Source organism: Plectropomus leopardus, chromosome 5 (assembly GCF_026936395.1).
Source record: "Plectropomus leopardus strain MGB_pleo_1.0 chromosome 5, ASM2693639v1, whole genome shotgun sequence".
Lineage (NCBI taxonomy): Eukaryota > Metazoa > Chordata > Actinopteri > Perciformes > Serranidae > Plectropomus > Plectropomus leopardus.
Genome location: NC_142180.1, coordinates 6,825,646 through 6,844,247, shown reverse-complemented (window position 1 = coordinate 6,844,247; position 18,602 = coordinate 6,825,646). Strand labels below are relative to the sequence as shown.

General features: G+C 39.1%; 4 protein-coding genes across 5 annotated transcripts in view; 3 read left to right on the top strand and 1 right to left on the bottom strand.

Moving 5' to 3' along the window:
- Nucleotides 1–108: 108 nt before the first annotated feature.
- On the top strand, nucleotides 109–4,798 carry bphl (biphenyl hydrolase like). 2 transcript variants are annotated; one of them, XR_006107247.2, is made up of 8 exons: nucleotides 109–339; nucleotides 1,380–1,483; nucleotides 1,596–1,762; nucleotides 3,100–3,253; nucleotides 3,379–3,510; nucleotides 3,807–3,930; nucleotides 4,033–4,178; nucleotides 4,675–4,798. XR_006107247.2 is itself a non-coding variant. In XM_042513722.2 (7 exons), exons 1-7 carry the CDS (start codon nucleotides 257–259, stop codon nucleotides 4,121–4,123), a joined length of 855 nt encoding a protein of 284 aa, XP_042369656.1. In that variant the 5' UTR covers nucleotides 109–256; the 3' UTR covers nucleotides 4,124–4,339. The 2 variants fall into 2 exon arrangements, 1 of the variants encoding a protein (XP_042369656.1); XM_042513722.2 differs by lacking the exon at nucleotides 4,675–4,798 and having other exon boundaries at nucleotides 4,033–4,339.
- A 136-nt stretch (nucleotides 4,799–4,934) lies between these two features.
- On the top strand, nucleotides 4,935–8,927 carry psmg4 (proteasome (prosome, macropain) assembly chaperone 4). Its single transcript, XM_042513712.2, has 3 exons — nucleotides 4,935–5,766; nucleotides 6,868–6,943; nucleotides 8,573–8,927. Exons 1-3 carry the CDS (start codon nucleotides 5,590–5,592, stop codon nucleotides 8,692–8,694), a joined length of 375 nt encoding a protein of 124 aa, XP_042369646.1. The 5' UTR covers nucleotides 4,935–5,589; the 3' UTR covers nucleotides 8,695–8,927.
- Nucleotides 8,809–18,602, bottom strand: part of slc22a23b (solute carrier family 22 member 23b) — a 27,963-nt gene continuing 18,169 nt past the window's right edge. Inside the window, exons 4-10 of the mRNA XM_042513682.2 lie at nucleotides 17,031–17,217; nucleotides 16,634–16,761; nucleotides 14,901–15,003; nucleotides 14,474–14,700; nucleotides 12,548–12,580; nucleotides 12,258–12,381; nucleotides 8,809–10,816 (exon numbers count right to left, since the gene is read on the bottom strand). Coding sequence (XP_042369616.2) covers nucleotides 10,396–10,816; nucleotides 12,258–12,381; nucleotides 12,548–12,580; nucleotides 14,474–14,700; nucleotides 14,901–15,003; nucleotides 16,634–16,761; nucleotides 17,031–17,217 — 1,223 coding nt within the window. The 3' untranslated portion in view covers nucleotides 8,809–10,395. The remainder of the gene's footprint in view (nucleotides 10,817–12,257; nucleotides 12,382–12,547; nucleotides 12,581–14,473; nucleotides 14,701–14,900; nucleotides 15,004–16,633; nucleotides 16,762–17,030; nucleotides 17,218–18,602) is intronic.
- Nucleotides 12,333–18,602, top strand: part of dspb (desmoplakin b) — a 70,241-nt gene continuing 63,971 nt past the window's right edge. Inside the window, exons 1-2 of the mRNA XM_042513664.2 lie at nucleotides 12,333–12,405; nucleotides 14,936–15,006. The gene's annotated coding sequence lies outside the window, so the exon portion shown is untranslated. The remainder of the gene's footprint in view (nucleotides 12,406–14,935; nucleotides 15,007–18,602) is intronic.

Below are 18,602 nucleotides of genomic sequence, written 5' to 3'. Positions count from 1 at the left end.
TATTTCTCACTGGAATATAACATAATAACTTTCACGTGAATGTTGCCTTTCGGCTCGTTTCCGTACTTTCGCTTTAAATTTCTTGTCAATACACACGACGTGGAAAGTGCCAAACTGAGTACAGCTTCCTGCATTCCCTCAAAACAACCTGGCAGTGCAGGATTACACGATCTGCAGTCTGAGACTTTGTTCAATCTTTAACCAGCTGAAGAAGCACAGCTGCAGCAGCGAGGTGCTCCGTGTGAGCAGCAGCGGAATGGCGTTGTTTGTCCTCGGAGGACGTTTGTTGAAATGCAGAACTGACATAAAGAGAGTCATGACAGCGACCCAGGCCTACTGGTAACTGCTTTCTGTCTGATATTTGCGTGTTTATGTGCACACTGAGGTCTGGACTTTAACTGCGGAGTGGTGCAGTGAGCAAACAGGAAATGCCTGCTCTGTCCTTAGCACCATGTTAGTCCTTTTAGCAGAATTTAACTGAAGGCATGTTTGATTTAAAGCCACTAGATGGCGTACTAGATCCAGGCTGTGCACCATATATAGTATGCATTGACAGTAGCATAATCTTCAAGTCCTCACTACTTGAAACTTTTCAGCTATGTCAGAGGCCTAAAAAAATGTAAAATGCAAGTTATAACAATAATATTAATAATAATGAAAGTGGAAAAAAATACTGCTTTGTTGTGTAGTAAGAATTGTTGCAAGTGGTCAAGCACAGTCTTAAATTTTGAAAAGCCTAAATGATGAGTGTATTGTAGAGTGTAGACTGTATCTGGCAGAATCCTACAGGCTCTTATCCTTCAGGACATTTTGACACAACATCTGCAAAAGTCCACCAGACTTCTCAACTGAAGCATTTTCCTGTCTCCCTTTTTTTGCTATTTAATGACTCTCGGCTTCATGTTTTTTAAAGAATCCCTGCTGGCATGTCCAGGTCAGAGGCCCTCCTCACAGCAGGAGTCATGTTTACCAGCAGGTCGCAGTGACCTGGAGGTGCAAACTGGGAAACAAAGGACTTCATATTATTACATTTACAGAAGAATGAGGGAATTTAGCTTAAACTATGCACCATACACTAGTTCAGAGAACAAAAATACATCAAAATTGAGTCAAAATTATGTTTAAAGCAGGAGCTGTTTATGGGGGCGATGGAGAACACAGTGTTCAGCATGTATCACTTTCACTGACTGAACTCTTTGAAGGACAATGAAACAAGAGAAAGATACACTCAGTTTGTGACATGACTTGTGTAGTTGTCAAAGAGAATTTGGTTTTGTTGTAACTATCAAATGAAGGCAGATATTTTTTAGTAGACAGTTATTCTCTTCTTAACCACCATGTCCATTACTGCCTCAGTCTCCCTGTGTGTTTCCCTGCAGCTCCTCAGTGGCGGCAGGCAGGCAGCATGTTAATGGAGTGGATCTGTACTATGAGCAGACAGGCAGAGGGAAGCACGCTGTACTGCTGATTCCTGGTGCTCTGGGTAAACACGACAACATCTCTCTCACACATACTGTACCTCTGCTTCGTGTCCTTTACATGTACGTCGTCCTCTAAGCTTGTGAAACCCCTTTTTTTTGTTTTGTCTACCACAGGGTGCACTCGGACTGATTTTGGACCTCAGCTGAAGTCGCTGAATAAGGAACTCTTCACTGTAGTGGGCTGGGATCCCCGTGGTTACGGACAGTCGCGCCCCCCGGACAGAGATTTCCCTGCTGACTTCTTTGAGAGGGATGCGAAGGATGCAGTGGATCTAATGAAGGTCTTATCAGTCTGTTGACCAGCTAAGGGGTGATAAGAAAGGAACGCTGGTGTAAAAATCTGAGCGTATGGGCTGATAAGTTTTAGTTCAATTTACAAGGTACAAGGAAGATTTATTTGTCATTTCTTTTAAACGTAGTTTAAGAAAAAATGCTGCTACATCTTCTGGTGTCGAAGGAGGAATTTTTAAGTCTCACATTGTTAAGTAAAATGTAAATGAACACTTAAAAGAAAAAGGGGGAAATTATAATTGTGTAAAAAAAAATGTTTTAAAGTAATGCAATTAAGTTAAACTCCAAATAAGCAACTCAAAGCATTTTTCTGTCACACAAATCTTAAGATGATAACCCTTTGAAACCCAGATTGACATCACTTCACAGCAGTGTCTAAAGCATACCCTGCTCTGAGTGGCTGATTGTCACCTCATTATGTGCAACATAGAGGAAACTTTTTAAACAATTGTTATTATTTTCATGCCTCTGTGCTAACAATAGCTGTTACAGTAAATATCATGTTTTTCTGGTTGTCCGTCCATCCCACCTACATGAATGCAATATTTCAACAACAACTTGCACAAATGTCCACTTGGAGTGATTTGGTTTTAATAATAATAATAATAATAATAATAATAATAATAATAATGATAATAATAATAATACATTTTATTAATGGGTGCCTTACAGGACAATCAACTTTACCTCCCAGAAACAATATTAATAACAATAATACAACAATATGCAATAAAAAACTAAAAGGTCAAGGTACAAGGTCAACACAGAAGAGACAAGTCTAAAAAGGAGAGTTTTGAGGCAGCATTTGAAAGTGGGGAGAGAGTCAGTATCACAGATGCTGTGTGGGAAAGAGTTCAGAGAAGACATTGATGGTCAAAGGTTCTCATGAATGTTTTATGAAGAAATTTTGAGGCTTTTGTTTTAAAAATTAGGCACAAACATCCATTTGGACTTAAGAATGAACTGATTAAAATTTGGTGGCCAAAGGTCAAAGGTGTGTAACATGAATGCAAACTGTAACTTGAATGGTTTGCAGAGGCATGCAACTTCGAGGCAGTAATTCTAGTTTTGACACAGATGATTTATCCGATTGCGAAACTGAACACATATATCCATGCTCTCAGTTTAGTAAGCAATCCATGCACTCAGTATTTTACATAGTTTACTGTGATTTAATACAAAGGAAAGCAAATATGTGCTTTGATCACATTATTTCTATATTGAGAAGAATTACAGCTAATTCCACTCTGTATGCCCATTATTAGTTCATTTGATATGAGACAGTATAGACTTTGTTATTGTACAGTATTTTTCTTTTTGTTGGCAGGCATTGGGCTTTGGAAAGTTCTCTCTGCTGGGGTGGAGCGATGGAGGAATCACTGCTCTGATTGCAGCGGCAAAGAACCCCGATGTGATCAACAAGATGGTTGTTTGGGGATCCAATGCCTTTGTTTCCCACCAGGACCTCAAGCTTTACAATGGTTCTTTTACGTTTTGTTTTGTCTGGTAGCTGCCGCTGTAGCCCCAAACTGTATGAACTGTGCATGCTATAATATGTCTTAACTGTGTAAATTATGTGTCCTTGTGTGCACATGTGGGAACACAGCGGTCCGTGACGTCTCCAGGTGGAGTGCGAGGATGAGGCAGCCCATGGAGGAGGTGTACGGAACAGAAGTGTTTGCCAAAACCTGGGAGGCCTGGGTGGATGGGATTGCACAGTTCGCAAAGAGACCAGGAGGTGCTGAATCTGTGTTTTCATGGGCTCATCACACAAGTGAAACTGGAAACCATCAGAAATAATAATATCAAGAATTAGATGGAAATGTTTTGCAGTCATAATGCAGCTTTTACAGAGAGTATTATATTTATGATGTTGGTTTCCTTTAAAAAAAAATGGCCTACTACTTTTATATGCAAAAAATCCTATGGAGAATAAACTTGAGATGCTCCTTAATTTGAATATATTCTAATAAGTAATAAATGTCAGCTATGGAGACTAAAGTCAAAATGTTAACTACAATGTCTCTTGGACAGGGAGTATCTGCCTGGAGCTCCTGCCCCTCATCAGCTGTCCCACCCTGGTCATCCACGGAGAGAAAGACCCCATGGTGCCCAGCATCCACCCACAGTGCCTCCTCAAACACATTAAGGGATCACAGTAAGACCACACACACTTTATAACAACAATATTATAATTACCTCAAATTCAGGACATGAGGCATGGAACATGTACGCAACCCCTTTTTTGTCCAAAATCTAGATTACACCTGATGCCAGAGGGTAAACACAATCTCCACCTGAGATATGCTGATGAATTCAACAAACTGGTGGAAGACTTCCTGCAAGACTGATGGATCCAGTTACACTGTGAAACAACAGCTCATCATTTAGAGGAGAAGAACCAGGGTGAATATTATATTATTGCAAATATAGACACGAAAAGGCTTAATTCATTATTGACTATTTAAATGCTACTCTCTTTATAAGGCATCACTTGTTAAATGCTGGATATTTTACTTTAAATTCCGAATGTTATTTTTTCTACAATTAAATGTTTTATGAAGCAAGTAGGTCACTTATTTCCCATATAATGAAGCCCATTAACCTTTCCTGTAATTGTGGCAAATAGCCTACATGGCTTTTGTTACAGTGGAATTATTTTTAAAAAGGTAGTGACTTTAGCTGCAAACTTTAGCAGTAACACGGCTTAATTTAAGTTAAAGTAAAATGTCTTTAGCTGCTGCTTTTGGAAAGCAAAAGCAGCAGCTAAAGAAATGCAAAGAATGGAAAGAATGCAAAGCCAAACTATACAGCTGAATCAATAGCTGTGACAGCACAAAACTGAAGTTAGGATTTTATATAATGTCACTAACATTAGTTTTTCATTTTGTCTCTCACATAGCACCATAAAATGAATTCATGAAAAGGCAGTAACGTCACTGTGGTGATTCCACGATGAATGGTAAAGATTTCACACTGAAAATGATTTATTAGCATCAATAAAACTATTTCTAACTATTTATAAACACTTAATTAAAGAGGTCACTATGTTACTTTACATACTGATTAGTTTACTTTACACAGTAAGCATTAGTGGAAAGTATCTATGTACATTTACTGTCCTCTACTTAATTTTAATATTGAGGTATTTAAACTGTATTTGAGTATTATAGTATTATAGCTAACTTCTAGCCCATTTCAGAGGCAAACATTGTACTTTTTACTCCATTACATTTATTTGATAACATTACTTTTTACCTTGTATATTTGGATTAATAATAGACAAACAACTAATACATTATGATGTATTATTATGGCTAAAGATAGCCAGCAGTATGCAGAATATGAGGTACCAAAAAAGACTCCCACCTTTACCAACTGCAGTGTCAAAGTGATGAATACATCAATGCATCAATCATTAGAATCCAATATTTAGAAACTGTCCATTTTATATAATGAGTGAGAGAGCCTTTACTATTTGTTACTTTATGTTTATTTTGCTAGTTATGCACTCTTACACGTTTTATTTTGAATGTAAGTTAGTATATCTACACCCTTTTAACCACTGTGTGTTGTCTCTACCATAGACTGTATATAAAGATATATATTTTTATACAGTCTATGGTCTGTACATGTCTGTAGTGTGGTGTTTTATAGTGAAATCAGTTGTGCTGGTGCTGCACGCCTGCACACTGATGATCGATTTCTTTGGCCTGCCTTTTATTTGACAACCAGGAAGTAGCGGTTTCTGTTTGTAGCTAGCACGAGTTTAAATTGTTGCTAGCCGCGGCTAGCTTGAGTTAAACAAAAAATAAAAATGACCGAGACGCTAAACGGAGCGGTTGCAGATGCTATCACGATGCACAACTTTTCGGAGAGGATTTTGGAACAGGTGATACACTTTCACGTGATGAAGCTGAGCGGCGGCTTCTTCCTGTGGGTCGGTTCGAGTCCGGTGCTGTCCAACCTGGCGGTCTCAATGAGCAGCAAATATGTAAGTGAACACTTACTAAGTGCGACGTTTTCTAACTATAAAAACATTTAATCAAAGTTTGTACTTAGGTACAGTTTCGAGGTACTTGTACCGTACTTGAGTAACGTTAGTTTCGTTTCACGCCACTCTATGAAAGGGGGGGAAATATTGTGAAATGCACTTTGCTCTACTCCACAATATCATGTCTGCCAGCTTCAGTTATTTTACAGTGTGAGAGCACAAAACTACTACTACTACTAACTAAGTACATTTACTCAAGTAACATACTTGGCACGAATTTGACGTAGTTTGTACTTTATTTGAGTCAGTTCTTTTCATGCCACTTCATACATATATGCCTTTACATATAAGTGGACAATATTGTACTTTTTACTTTACTTCATCAGTCTGAAAGCTAAAATTACCAGTTATTTTTTATTTATTTTTAAGATTTTTACATAAAAAGCACAAGAAAAGTTTGTGAAATATGAAGATGTGTTGTTATAGATTAAATTATCCAATGGTCAATACAGGCACAACAGTTAGTCCATCAGTCAATTAGACAATAGACAGAATATTAAATAGTTATCAACTATTTTGATAAACATTTCAGTCGTTTTCTAATTTATCTCCGTTGGTTACTTTTAGTTTTAATACTTTAAGTACATGTTCTTGATTATACTTACTTACTGTTACTTGAGTAATATTTATAATGCAGGACCCTCATTGGTTTGTTGCTGTCTTTTGGCTTTGGAATCAAGTTTTTGAACACTTATGTGGATGAAAATGAAATTCAGTTTAACTGGTTTTGGGGATATGACAGAAGTTTTGATGATGAAAATGTCAAAATTTTGCAAAATGTAAAACAATCTGATTGTATTACCGGTTGTCAATGAGATGGTCTTCTGTACTGTTTATACTGTAGTATATGTCTTTACTGTGCAGTGTACCTCTGGTCCACTGTGGGCAGTACCGTAAATCAAAAATGGGCTGACAAAAACTTATTTGAGAGAGTAATAAGAAAGTAAGACATTATTTTGGATGTCAGACAGTTTATGATTTTGGTCCTAGCAGAGAGACTAACTACTGTTCTACTTATCTTTTTATTTTCCCCGTCCGCAGGATTCGATGCCTTTATCTACATTAGTCATGGGGGACCCATCCAATACTGCTCCTAATTCCTTGGCACAGAGATTAGGTAATGATGAATGACTCTGCATTCAGTTTAGTGTCTTCTTATTGTTTTTAATATATAAAGTTATTAAAAAGTTGAAACACTCTTCAGCTTTCAGGTGGTTATTTTTGGTGATATTAGTTTTAGCCCATTTACTGAAAATCTCTTATCAACTTTATTGTTAACATTCCTATAAATTCTGCTGTTGTTGACAGCCACCAGCCTCCATTCATTCTAGTAAATGACATGAGTCTTGAAACATGCTTCCCAGTAAACATCAAGCTTTAAGAGGTTGTCAGAGTGTGTGTCAAGGCAGTTGCAAGTGCAGACTGATTTGCAAAAGTCTGTACTATGCAGTGGTGGAGAAAGTACTCAGATCCTTTACTTAAGTGAAAATGCTGTAAAAATACCATGGTCGAAAAATACCCCATTTCAAGGAAAAAGTCCCGAATTCAAGGTACAGAGCTTTTATTAGCTAAATGTACTTCCAGTAATCAAAAGTAAAACTCAGTAAATATCAAGTGATCATTATGCAAATCGGCTTCTCTCAAAGTGTCATGAAATATATTATTCTGTTTATTACTAACAAATACATGTAGGAGCATTTGTTGTTGTAGTTTGTCAATGAGGAGCAAACTTAAATTATTTTTTTTTTTTTTGAACATATATTTATTGTTTTTGCAATACAGCAACACTCAACAACATCCACAACCATAACACCCAATCAAATGGCAGTAAAATAAATAAATAAATAAATAAATAAATAAAATAAATTAAATAAAAATAAATTTGCACACATCGTACAAACAAACAATCAATTAGTTCAGAAGAGGCAAAAATGAAGAAAAAAAACAAACAAACAAAACAAAAACAAACAAAAAAAAAACAAAAAAACAAACAAAAAAAAAAAAACTAAGCAGACCACATAAATATTAATCAGGGTACTGTCTGATGTAGATGCACCAAGGAAATATTAAAGATACATTTATGTAGACAGGCATAATGTTCCACATTTAATAATAATAAAGGAAAGGAAAAAACAAAAACAAAACAAAACACCTTTTCAAATGTCTGTGACATCATGCACTCCTGAGAACCAATGAGGTATTATTCCATTGTCCTATTCTTCCACTGTCTCCTCTATGTCTCCAGCTCAACTTAAATTATTTTTAATACTACTCGGTCGATTAGTAATAGAGTGCTGCATCATATGTCAAAAGTATCTCTGCGTGTCAAATAAATGTAATAAACAAGTATGCCAAAATTATGCCTAAGTACAGTACCTGAGTAAATGCACATATTTACATTCTACCACTGCTACTATTAACCACAAAACTATAACACAGGTCTGACAAGAATAAAAGTGAACCCCACATTGAATTAAAACCAGTGGCTTTTTAAAATGTGGGAAAAAAACACAGAAATCTTGTGGTACACTTTGGAAAATGGTTGGAATTTAAAGACATAGGTGGTTAAAAAAAAAAGCTAAAACATGCAAAAATACTGACAGGGTTCATTAACCTAAAAAGTTATTTATCTTGAGTGTCCATAACTTCAAAGACTGATGACTTCAGTGTGATTTTTATGCTAAAACAAACTGTTAAGTGTATTATTCGCAACTAAAAGTGAATTGTAACTCTGCTTGTTTTGCAGCAAAGAAGACCAAAAAGCAAGTATATGTGAGTTACAGTCTTCCGATGACAGACCCCAACTTCAGTCTTCTGGTGGAGAACAGAATCAAAAAGGAGCTTGAGCTTCACCCTGAACACTTCTGAACTGAGGACATGTAGGAAGAACAGCAGCATCAAGTTCCAGGTGCCTCTTCTTCCCTGGATTTGAATACCCTTTGCAATACTGTAATAATACTCCAACACAAATACCACAAATAGTCACATCAAGTGTTCTTTTATTGACATAATAAATTAAGTGGTTTATTATCAAAACATGTAGGCCTATGGCTTTTTGTACAAATGCATCATATTAAAAAAATAACACTTAGAAAACAGCATTAGTGGTTGAGTTCTTTTTTTTTTCTCCGAGAGTTTAACTGTTGAAAACATACAAACTAGTAAACCATACAGGGTGTTCAAAACACGTGCTGTGTACTAAACATGATTTAAAATATGGAGGATGTGTTGATTCAGGTATATTTGGATGAAAAATGATGTATGGGATGGTTGATCTATTCTGTGCTTATATCCTATAAAAAGTCGATGGTCCATACATTATGAATGAATGGCACATGTATATATACCTTACATTTTTATGCAGTCCTAAGGGATACTTACGCAGTAAAGTGTATAAATGTACACTGATCACAACTAGGCCAGGTTCTACGCAGACGACGCTGCTCTATTCTAATCGTCACAAACGTTTATTTCAAAAAACTGTAAAATATTGTGCTTTCTGGCTAGAGTTACACATCCTAGGAGCAGGATTACAACATTACCACAGTACAGGGAACAAGGAGTGAGAGTTGGAAATATCTGCTAATTAAGGAGGTATTTCAAGCAACAAAATTGCCCTTGGCAGCATGACAAAATAAATACTGGTTTTCTTGAAATTACATACTCTGTTATGTTTAAAAGAACAGAGCCACCATGATAAAGCCATTTGAATGCTGAGATGCGTCATAAGACATACAGTAGTACACTGACTGGCTACTCTAATGTCCATTCAGATCTCAGATTTGTTCAGCATTACCCGCAGTCTCTACAGGCTACACTTACAGTCTGCCAAGGTCTCCGGCTGTTCCTCACATCAGACAACCATCATACACCCACACCAACAACAGCAATGCTTTCTTTCAAAAACTCAGTGTCTACACTGACCTCATCTCTGAGGATAAAGTGCCACATTGGACTTTAGTAGAGGGACCACAGATCAGGAGAAAACATGTAAAACTGTTTGTGCCCTTTCATGCAAAAAAGAGTGGTAGTGGTTTAGCCAATCCCTGGATCTCAAACATGTTGGCTGAAAATCACAAACACTTGATTGTGACATTTAGTGCAAAGTAACTTATAAAGAATTATAAGATGCAGTGAAATCCTCTCTCAACGAGTCAAAACTACAAACTCACAGAGCACACCTTATTGAAAGCTCGTCTGCTCTACTTTGCCCTCTCGCTTGCCTGCGTCGGCTTGTTTTAATCATTCTCGACAGAGCGGACGGCAGTGCAAGAAAACCACCAACACCACTGAAGACTTTCATATTATTTAACACACACATTGACTTCAGATCAACTTAGTCCAGTACGATATTTTTTTGGCAACTCCTGAATGAATCATAGTCACTACAAACTACACAAATTTATTATCGTCACCGTTTCAAACCTCACCATTCAAATAGTTCATCTGGTTCATCCGAAAGATTCTTTTTTTCCCTTAAAAGTTTTTCTTCATAAGTTCAATGACCATTCGGGTCAGGTTAATGCTTTGAGCAATAATTAGCACGGTAGTAGACTATTGCTAGGATGCTCATACCCCATTGGCTATGGCACTATTTCCAATCACTTCCCCACCAGTGGCCAGAGCGTACGAGGCAGGCACCGCTGCCAGAGCGGTTGCTGCTGCCACTGTAGCGCCGCCGGTGGCTGTGAGGTGTAACGGCGTGTCGTGGACACGGGAGTAGTCCCCGTCAGTCTTGGCGAGAAGGAGGTGCTGCTCTCCTGGGTGGAGCAGTGTCTGACGGGTGAAGGTCTCTCCGTCAGCCAGGCTCTCCGGCAGGGGCTGGCCCCGCGGCTCGGGCAGCAGCAGCAGGCAGATGATGCACAGCAGGGTGCAACAGGCAAAGATCACATGATGGAGGAAGTAGCCCTTCTGGTTGTGAAGCTCCATGATGGGTGCGGTGAGCATGCCGAAGCCGGCACTAGCCAAGACCAGGCCCAACCCTCCACCCCTGCAGAGAGAGAGAGGAAGTAGCAGATCAGTGATCTATGTCTTCTGACGTGACTAAAAGTAATAGAAGCTCTTAAAGGAAGACTTCCTTCTCTGTAATGACAATTTGTATATAGTCGCTCACCCTGTGTTACTTTGAATTTGTGAATATAACTTTGCTTTGCTTGCATGCCTCCATGATAAACAAAGAATCCAAAAACTGAAAAAAATCTTGATAAACTGGAATAAAAGGGGTCCTTGTCAACAAAACCATGTCAAAACATCAGTTTACAAACAATCACACAACTCTTTCAGTGTGATCCAAGTCTCATTTATCCTGTTGAATGCTCAGTATTTCCCAAACACGTGCCTTTTTGCCCTAACCATGACATTTAAAACACTGACGCATGAAGAATTAAAGGCATAGACGAGTAGTGTGCCTAATACTGTTTACCTTGAAGTGTTTTAAATAGTACCTTGTAAGCAAGAATGCATGTGTTTGGTAAATACTGAGCAAATGCCTGCATAAAGGAGACTTGGATCATACGGAATGAGTTGTGTGAGAGTTCGTAAATGTTTTGATGTTTTGTTGTTTTAAAATGTGGCCTCTTATGACTTCAGTTCATTTTATCCATTTTTGGATGCTCAGTCCATCATTGTTGCAACTCTGAAACAGTTATGTCCTCTTAACACAGTGATTAACCAATTGTGAACTTTTGTTTAGTTCTCTCTTTTCAGTTTTGTATGTACCCCATCCGTACCATCCATCTTGCCTTATCCTTCTCTTTTGCGGCAGACTTTTGGGCCCACCCTTAAGTGTGGCCACACAGTAGGTATAAAGTCTTCTGCTTTTTAGGGTTTTTTGAAGCGTACTGAATCTTTCCTGGGCATCGTGTCCATGTCCGCCTGGCGGTCAAAATTGCTCCACAAGATGGAGCCACAAAGTAACAAAAAACAAAGCTGTGTCCAAACATTCTACTGAATACATTTTAACACTACATAGAATGGACTACATAGTAATTGTTGTACTGTTTGATACCAATTTATTTTACCATTTTGTCAATTAAACACAAAAAATAGCTAAGTTTTTCCAAAGACCTCATACATTTTTGTAGCAAAACACCAGTCAAAAAATAAAGGATGATGCTCACATTTTTCTGACTGGAGGGAATTCTACATGTATGTTTAGCACACTACATACTCAAACAAACTTAAAATTACTTTGTAGTACAGCTATGGGACACAAAGTGGGCCTGATATCACTCACTCATTCACTATTTCTTTTATATTAAACATTCTTATAATTTTTTTTGACACTGCAGTGCACACATTTTGCAGTAGAATGTCTCATAGTACACTATAGGTAGCAAATAAGAATTGATTTTGGATACGATGTGGGGCTCGCCTGCTGCAGAGGGCTCCCCTAAGTGTTGTATTTTGTGTTTATGACCATCTAGGCTCACCTGATGACAGTAGGAGTGATTTCAGCACAAAAGAAAATGCTGAGTATGCTGACTGCGTGAGAGGAGAACATGCCGATGATGGAGAAGGCCACCGAGAATTTCCTGTTCAGGGTGTCCCGTAGAACTGGCAAGAGGAGGACAGAAGGACGTAAGTGCTCCAGAAACACCCAACATGAAACATAAGCAGCTCATTTGATTTGGCCACAAATGAAGGTGTTTATAATGTATTATTGCACAGAGACCTTAAATTAGACTACAATATAAAACAAATCAATGTAGCATGGGTGTACCTGTGTCATGGCGAAGGCTGTACTTCCCAATCACTAGATTCCATTAGTGAGCATTGGAGAGTAGAGGAGAGGACGTCATTAGTAAGCACAAAGGGCAGCACAGTGCTGACTCATAACAAGCAGAATGAAAAAAAGCCTTCAGGAGAACCCTGAACAGTTTACCACTGAAGCCTGAAATAATGACTCCTGCGCTGCATATGTAGGTCAGAAAAGGGAGAATGAGGGGAGGCTCCTAACAGACCGAGAATCTAACTGCAGTCAGTGCTGTTTTAACGACACAGGGATGGAAACAGGGAGTACTTAACTTTACAGTTGAATTTCAAGTTTCTGCTTTCCAATAATGTTCAGAACTTTCTAAACTGATTTTTCTGACATACCTTTTCCAAGCCTTTTCCAGAACCACAGTTCAATTATAGCTTAACAACCACAAATATGCATAGCAGGTCCATCAAAGCTTATGACTAAATGCAGATTAAGCAAAGTGCACGGAGCAGCGTGGCTCTCGGCGGGTGACACTGATGCACAAGCTACCCTTTAGCATTTATATGAGACTCATCCTGCTTTCAACTAACTGCTACATTGATAAAGTATAAAAAACAAGAAAGTCTGCTGGAGGTATAAGGGAGGCTTTGGATGGGTCAAACAAACACAGGACTTTTACCCAGGAGACTGCTGACCTTGTCCTGTGTGAAATCAAAAGTCAATCTAGAGGTTTTTATTTTTTTTAACATGTTGCATAGTTAACATCATGAGACATACATGGCATGAAGTACGTCGAGTCAATTGACATACTTTGAGATGCAAAACACAGTTATTTTAACCCAAACCATGATGTTTTTTCTAAACCTTACCAAGTACTTTCGTTGCCTAAACATGATGGCAAAATCTGTGTATCCTGAACATTAAAGTTATTTTGAAGGGTCACTGTAGCATGTAACAAGCAGATATTGACACAAAAACTGATACATCCGAAACTGAGGCTAGAGGTGTAACTTGAGTGTCGTGGCCACCAAGCTGCCATTTTGGTGGCCCTGGAGTGAGAACGGGTTGGTTTTTCAGCTTTACTACAGTAAGGTGCTAATGTTAACTAACTTATTGCCTACATTTGCAACCATAGTTACTTCCGAGGGCCAAGGAATAGCATAACATTAGATAAGGGTATATTTTTGTTGAGTCTTATTAAATAAAGCCTTGTTCTGGGAGCTTATCCGGGATGATGCTAACATTATATCAACGTACAGGCTAACTTTAGCAGCTCTGCCCTACTACTGGCTTGAAAGGTATTTGCTATGTATTGGTAACTCTTCGTGTTTGAAACATGTCTCTTGTTAAAGAAATATAGATATTAACTAATATTCTCACAACTGCTTATCTATAGCAATCCTTAGGCACAGCAAGAAATACCACTCTGATATTACACATATTTTTTGTTGAAGTGCTATGTGGTAAAATTAGGGCTAACTATATTAAACATGTGAAACAACAATCCTGCTCCTTTACTTCCAAGTCTTTGACATGACTCGCTTATGAAAATACAGACTTTTTACCTAGAACATGCACATTTTAGCCTCAAAGTTTATAGTTTATAGTTTAGATCCTTATGCAAGGTTTTCCGTCAGCCAAAAACGATAATAATAATAATAATAATAATAATAATAATAATAATAATAATAATAATAATAATAATAATAACAATAAATGTTATAAAGCTAGGAGTGCAGCTGATAAAATATGCCATCAACAGCTGTCATTTCAAGTGTCAAAATGAACAATCATCAGCTAAAACTAAGATGTCAGAGATCAAAGACTTATCGTTTGAAAAATGACAACCAATTTTTAGTGTTTAATCAGTGTAAACTGCATGAAGCTTGATAGGATGCTTGATACAATAGTAACTAAGTCTTGCAGGACTTTGTGATGACTCACAGTTGAGTAGGCCCAGCTGTAGTAGCGATGCCAGGGCTGTTATGATCATGAAGGTGAGCAGCCCTCCACGCCGACCCATCAGCCCCACCGCGGGGCAAAGTGCCAGGCAGGTTGCCATGGCGATGCCAGCCATAGTGTAATAGTCCGCGTGGCACAAAGCGGTGTGCTGGGCCTCCGGGTCCACCATGCTGCGGGCGAAGCAGTGGTGGATCCCGTAACCTGTCAGCCTGTGCAGACAACACATAAAGACACAATCAGAAAGTGGACATGGTACCTGACACGTCTGCCATGGGCGAGTGGGGTTTTCACTCACATACATGTCTTTATTTCTACCTGGGGGACGAGTTCATGTGTAATTCATGCTCTCTTGACACAATGGATGTCGACTTTGATAAGAAAAGGACTGTACTATCCACAACACACTTACGAGTTGACACACAGCACCACTATGTTTTTCCACAGGTTCCTGGTGCTCATCATCTTGACAATGCAGGTCCTCTGGGGTTTCTTGTGCAGCTCCTGCTCCAGCTCTGGTAAGAAACATGAAACGCACACCTTGAGACCTTTCCTTAGAGAAGGTAATGAGAGGCTGGCCGCTAAGGGACCGTTAGCACAGAGAGGCTCATGTGCAGTGGGGGTGTAAGATAGATATAGCACATCCCTTTGCCCACTCTCATCATCTATCCGTCTGCTTGGCCACAGGGAGAGGCAGAAACACTGCATCAATCACCAAGACAAGAGGAGAGAGCTAAGGTCACTTCTTTAAAGACTGCACGGTTGCAAGACAATTACCTGTCGACATTTTTGATCATCCAAGCTTCTCAAATGTGCTAATTTACTGCCCAATATTATTCTAAACTGAATATCTTTGGGGTTTGTTCTGTTGATCAGACAAAACAAGTTATTTAAGGATGTAAACATTGGGCTCCATCTCACTGTTTTTTGACAATTCTAATGAAATGATGAATCGCAGAACAGATCAATCTAATGAATATGATCATTAGTGGGAGCCTTAGAAAGAAGTCAGACTTAATTGATCTTCCGGTGATGTATGTGTTTGTCTGATTGCAAGTGATTTCGTCATAGAAGCAGTTGGGAAATATTTGCGCATATGCATACGCATACAAGATCTGTAAGCCTTTGTATGTGTCTCAGGTCTCTGTGTTTCTTGCATGTTCATTTCATCACACGCCAAGAAGCAGCAGCAACATAACATAGATGTCAATTCAAAATATTTCCTATAATGAGGTGTATTAAAGGGATGGTTTGCATTTTTTGAAGTGGGTTGTATGGGGTACTTTTCAATAGTCAGTGTGTTACAAACAGTACATGTTGGTCGGCATGCCTCCAGTTGGGAGAAGCAGGCTGAAGTCCAACACGGAAGCTGAGCAATGCACTGCTTCTGACAACGTTAACAACAAAACGGATAAGCCAACTAAAAAAAAAAAGTTCCACCTAAAAAATCAATATAATTTTAAGTGTATGCAATTATGAAAGTATTCTCACCACTTTACCTTTCTGCCAGACAGCCCATTTCAACAGGGAAGCTTTTACCAGCTTCAGTTCCCCATCAATACTCTTATCAAAGCCACCAGACTCCATTGAAAAAAACCAGTAATTTTAGGTTGCTGATTACAGGAGCTGCTGGTCTACTGCTGAATAGGTCAGTTAATTAGTCTGTGTTATTGTGTGACTTTGGTGAATTGGAATTAACCCTATAAAAGCCAAAGTCAAATACTTTATCGAGGCAGACGTAGGCCACAAACTTTTCTTGATGGAGTCTGGATTTGACAAGAACAATATAACAGCTTTCTTTTCCAGCTGGAAATTGCTGTCTGAAATTAAGATAAAGCAGTTAAAATATTCTGAATATAGCATAAATTTAAACTGGCATTGATTTTCTAGATGGGAGTGTTTTTTAGGAGGCTAAGCTACATATTGTTGCTTACCCCAATACACAGCAGTAGACTGCTTTGCTTCCATGTCAGGATCAAGCCTGTTTCTCTAAACCTGGGGCGTGCTGACTAAAATTTATTGTATATCATACACTGTCTATGGATAAGCACCCCAAACAGCCCCATTTCAAAAAATCTAAACTATCCCTTTAAGCAAAGAAAGTAAACATTCATAAGGAAATGGGTTTTGTTTGTTGTCCTTCACCTGTAAGAACTCCACTCGGCTCGGTCGACATGTTAACTTGGTTCTTCCTGGCAATACGCAGCATCATGGCTTTGGACCGCCTGTAGTGCTGGGTGGCCAGCAACCAGCGCAACGACTCGGGAAAAAGCCTGTTGAGTGAGAAAAAGAAAGGAAGGACATGGAGAGAACAGACAAAGAAGGATGAGAACAGATTTGCAAGAACAAGAAGAAAGAAACAGAAATGGGGCAAGAAGAAAAAACAATAGAAGAAAGAGCGTATTGTTTGTAAGTTGCAGCAGAGGCTGCTCAGTACTGTGCAGTGTGTACTGTACAAGCCATCGCCTGGCTCAGTGCAACAAGAATCTGCACCCCCCCTCCTCCCTCCCCACTGTGGATTTCCTCAGAGGGCGGGACTCACCAGACGTAGGGCAGCATCAGAACGAAAGGGCTGATTATAACAATCTGCAGGACCTGCCAGTCGTCCCGGTCTGGCCAATTGCGGCACAGAGCGGCCACCCCTGGCATCAGTAGCTGCCCACCCACCATCAGAAAACTGGCCACCATGGTCATGGAGAAGCGCCAGGCTGGCAAACAAAGCTCAATCCCTGAAATGAAGAGAAGGAGAGAAGTGAAAGAGGAAGATTTAGATTCACATAAAATATAGATTCTAGTAGTGTCACCGGTGGAGAGGAGTAAATAATGCATGAGCTGCACGTGTGTGGATGTGACTATAGATGTGATTACCATCATAAACTAAGCAGCAGCCTTAATGGCCTGGAAGAGTGTGATGAGTGTGTTTGTTTAATGGAGAGGCCATCGTATTGAATTTCCTCCCTGAATTATTAAGGACTCCTATTACTGATCTTTCCCATGAGATCACACTAGTTTAACACCAGACCTCTTTAAAAAACCAGGATGGACTGCACGTCAAGGCTTTTGAGAGGGTTCAGCTGCTCAGAGAGCGTTTCACTGTAACCGCCCCTTAATTTCCCCCCAACCGGGCTCCCATCCCCTCCCCTACTGCCTCTAACATGGTACAGTCCAGATGGCTTGGCCCATATGGCAAGGTCTTTTTGAAGGTGACCATCGTGGGAGGGAGGGAGGATGAGGGAGACTCACTAACCTGGCCTCACGTGCCACCATTTCTCGGGGAGAAAAAGAGAGGGTGAGGAAAGGGAACGGGAGGGAGAAGAGAAAGTGGGAAGACAGGGGTGGAATACAAATTACTCTCCCCCTAAAGGACATTAAGAAAGTCCCTCCATTCATGAGCGGAATCACTGGAGGAATGATAATAAAGACTAGCAAGAGGGAGGTAGAGAGAGAGAAACACTTGGAGAGAGGGAAGGAAAGAAAAATAAAGAAGGATGACAGGGATTTTCAGATAAGAGAAACACAGGAAAATGACTGAGTAAGAACACAAAGCTGAGAAAGAAAAAATAAAGGTATTACTGGAAATCCCTTCATCTCTGTTGTCTTCAGCCCCAGACAGACAGGTTTAAAGTTAATATCTAAAAGCCCTCCCTACAGGAACCAAAACAGATGACGGAAATTACATTGACCCATAATCCTTAACCTGTCTTCTCTATCGTCACCCTGTCTTTGTGCATTAAAGCAGAAAGACAAATTTGTCTGTCTGTGAGCCATTAGTGTAAAAAGTTGTAACACCCAAATGTAAAAATAGTACCAGGGCTCACACTCAAATGTTTTTCTGAAAGGATAATTCTGGTTTCTTTTAATCAGGCTGTGTAGCCAGGTTGCCAAACAACTATATTAAGATAAAAATGAAGGGCAATACATGTGAAATATCTGTAATAATCCCTCATTGTGCAGGAAAAATATGTGTGCAACACAAGTATGTCTGCTCATAGTTGTCCAAGGACGTTGGTGTGTTGAATGTGATGGATGTTTAAGTAATAATTTTACAGTTTGGCTTATTTTTCTCTTCAAATTCCTAGTTCTAATATATTAGATTTTCCCTTTTTGTACTTTT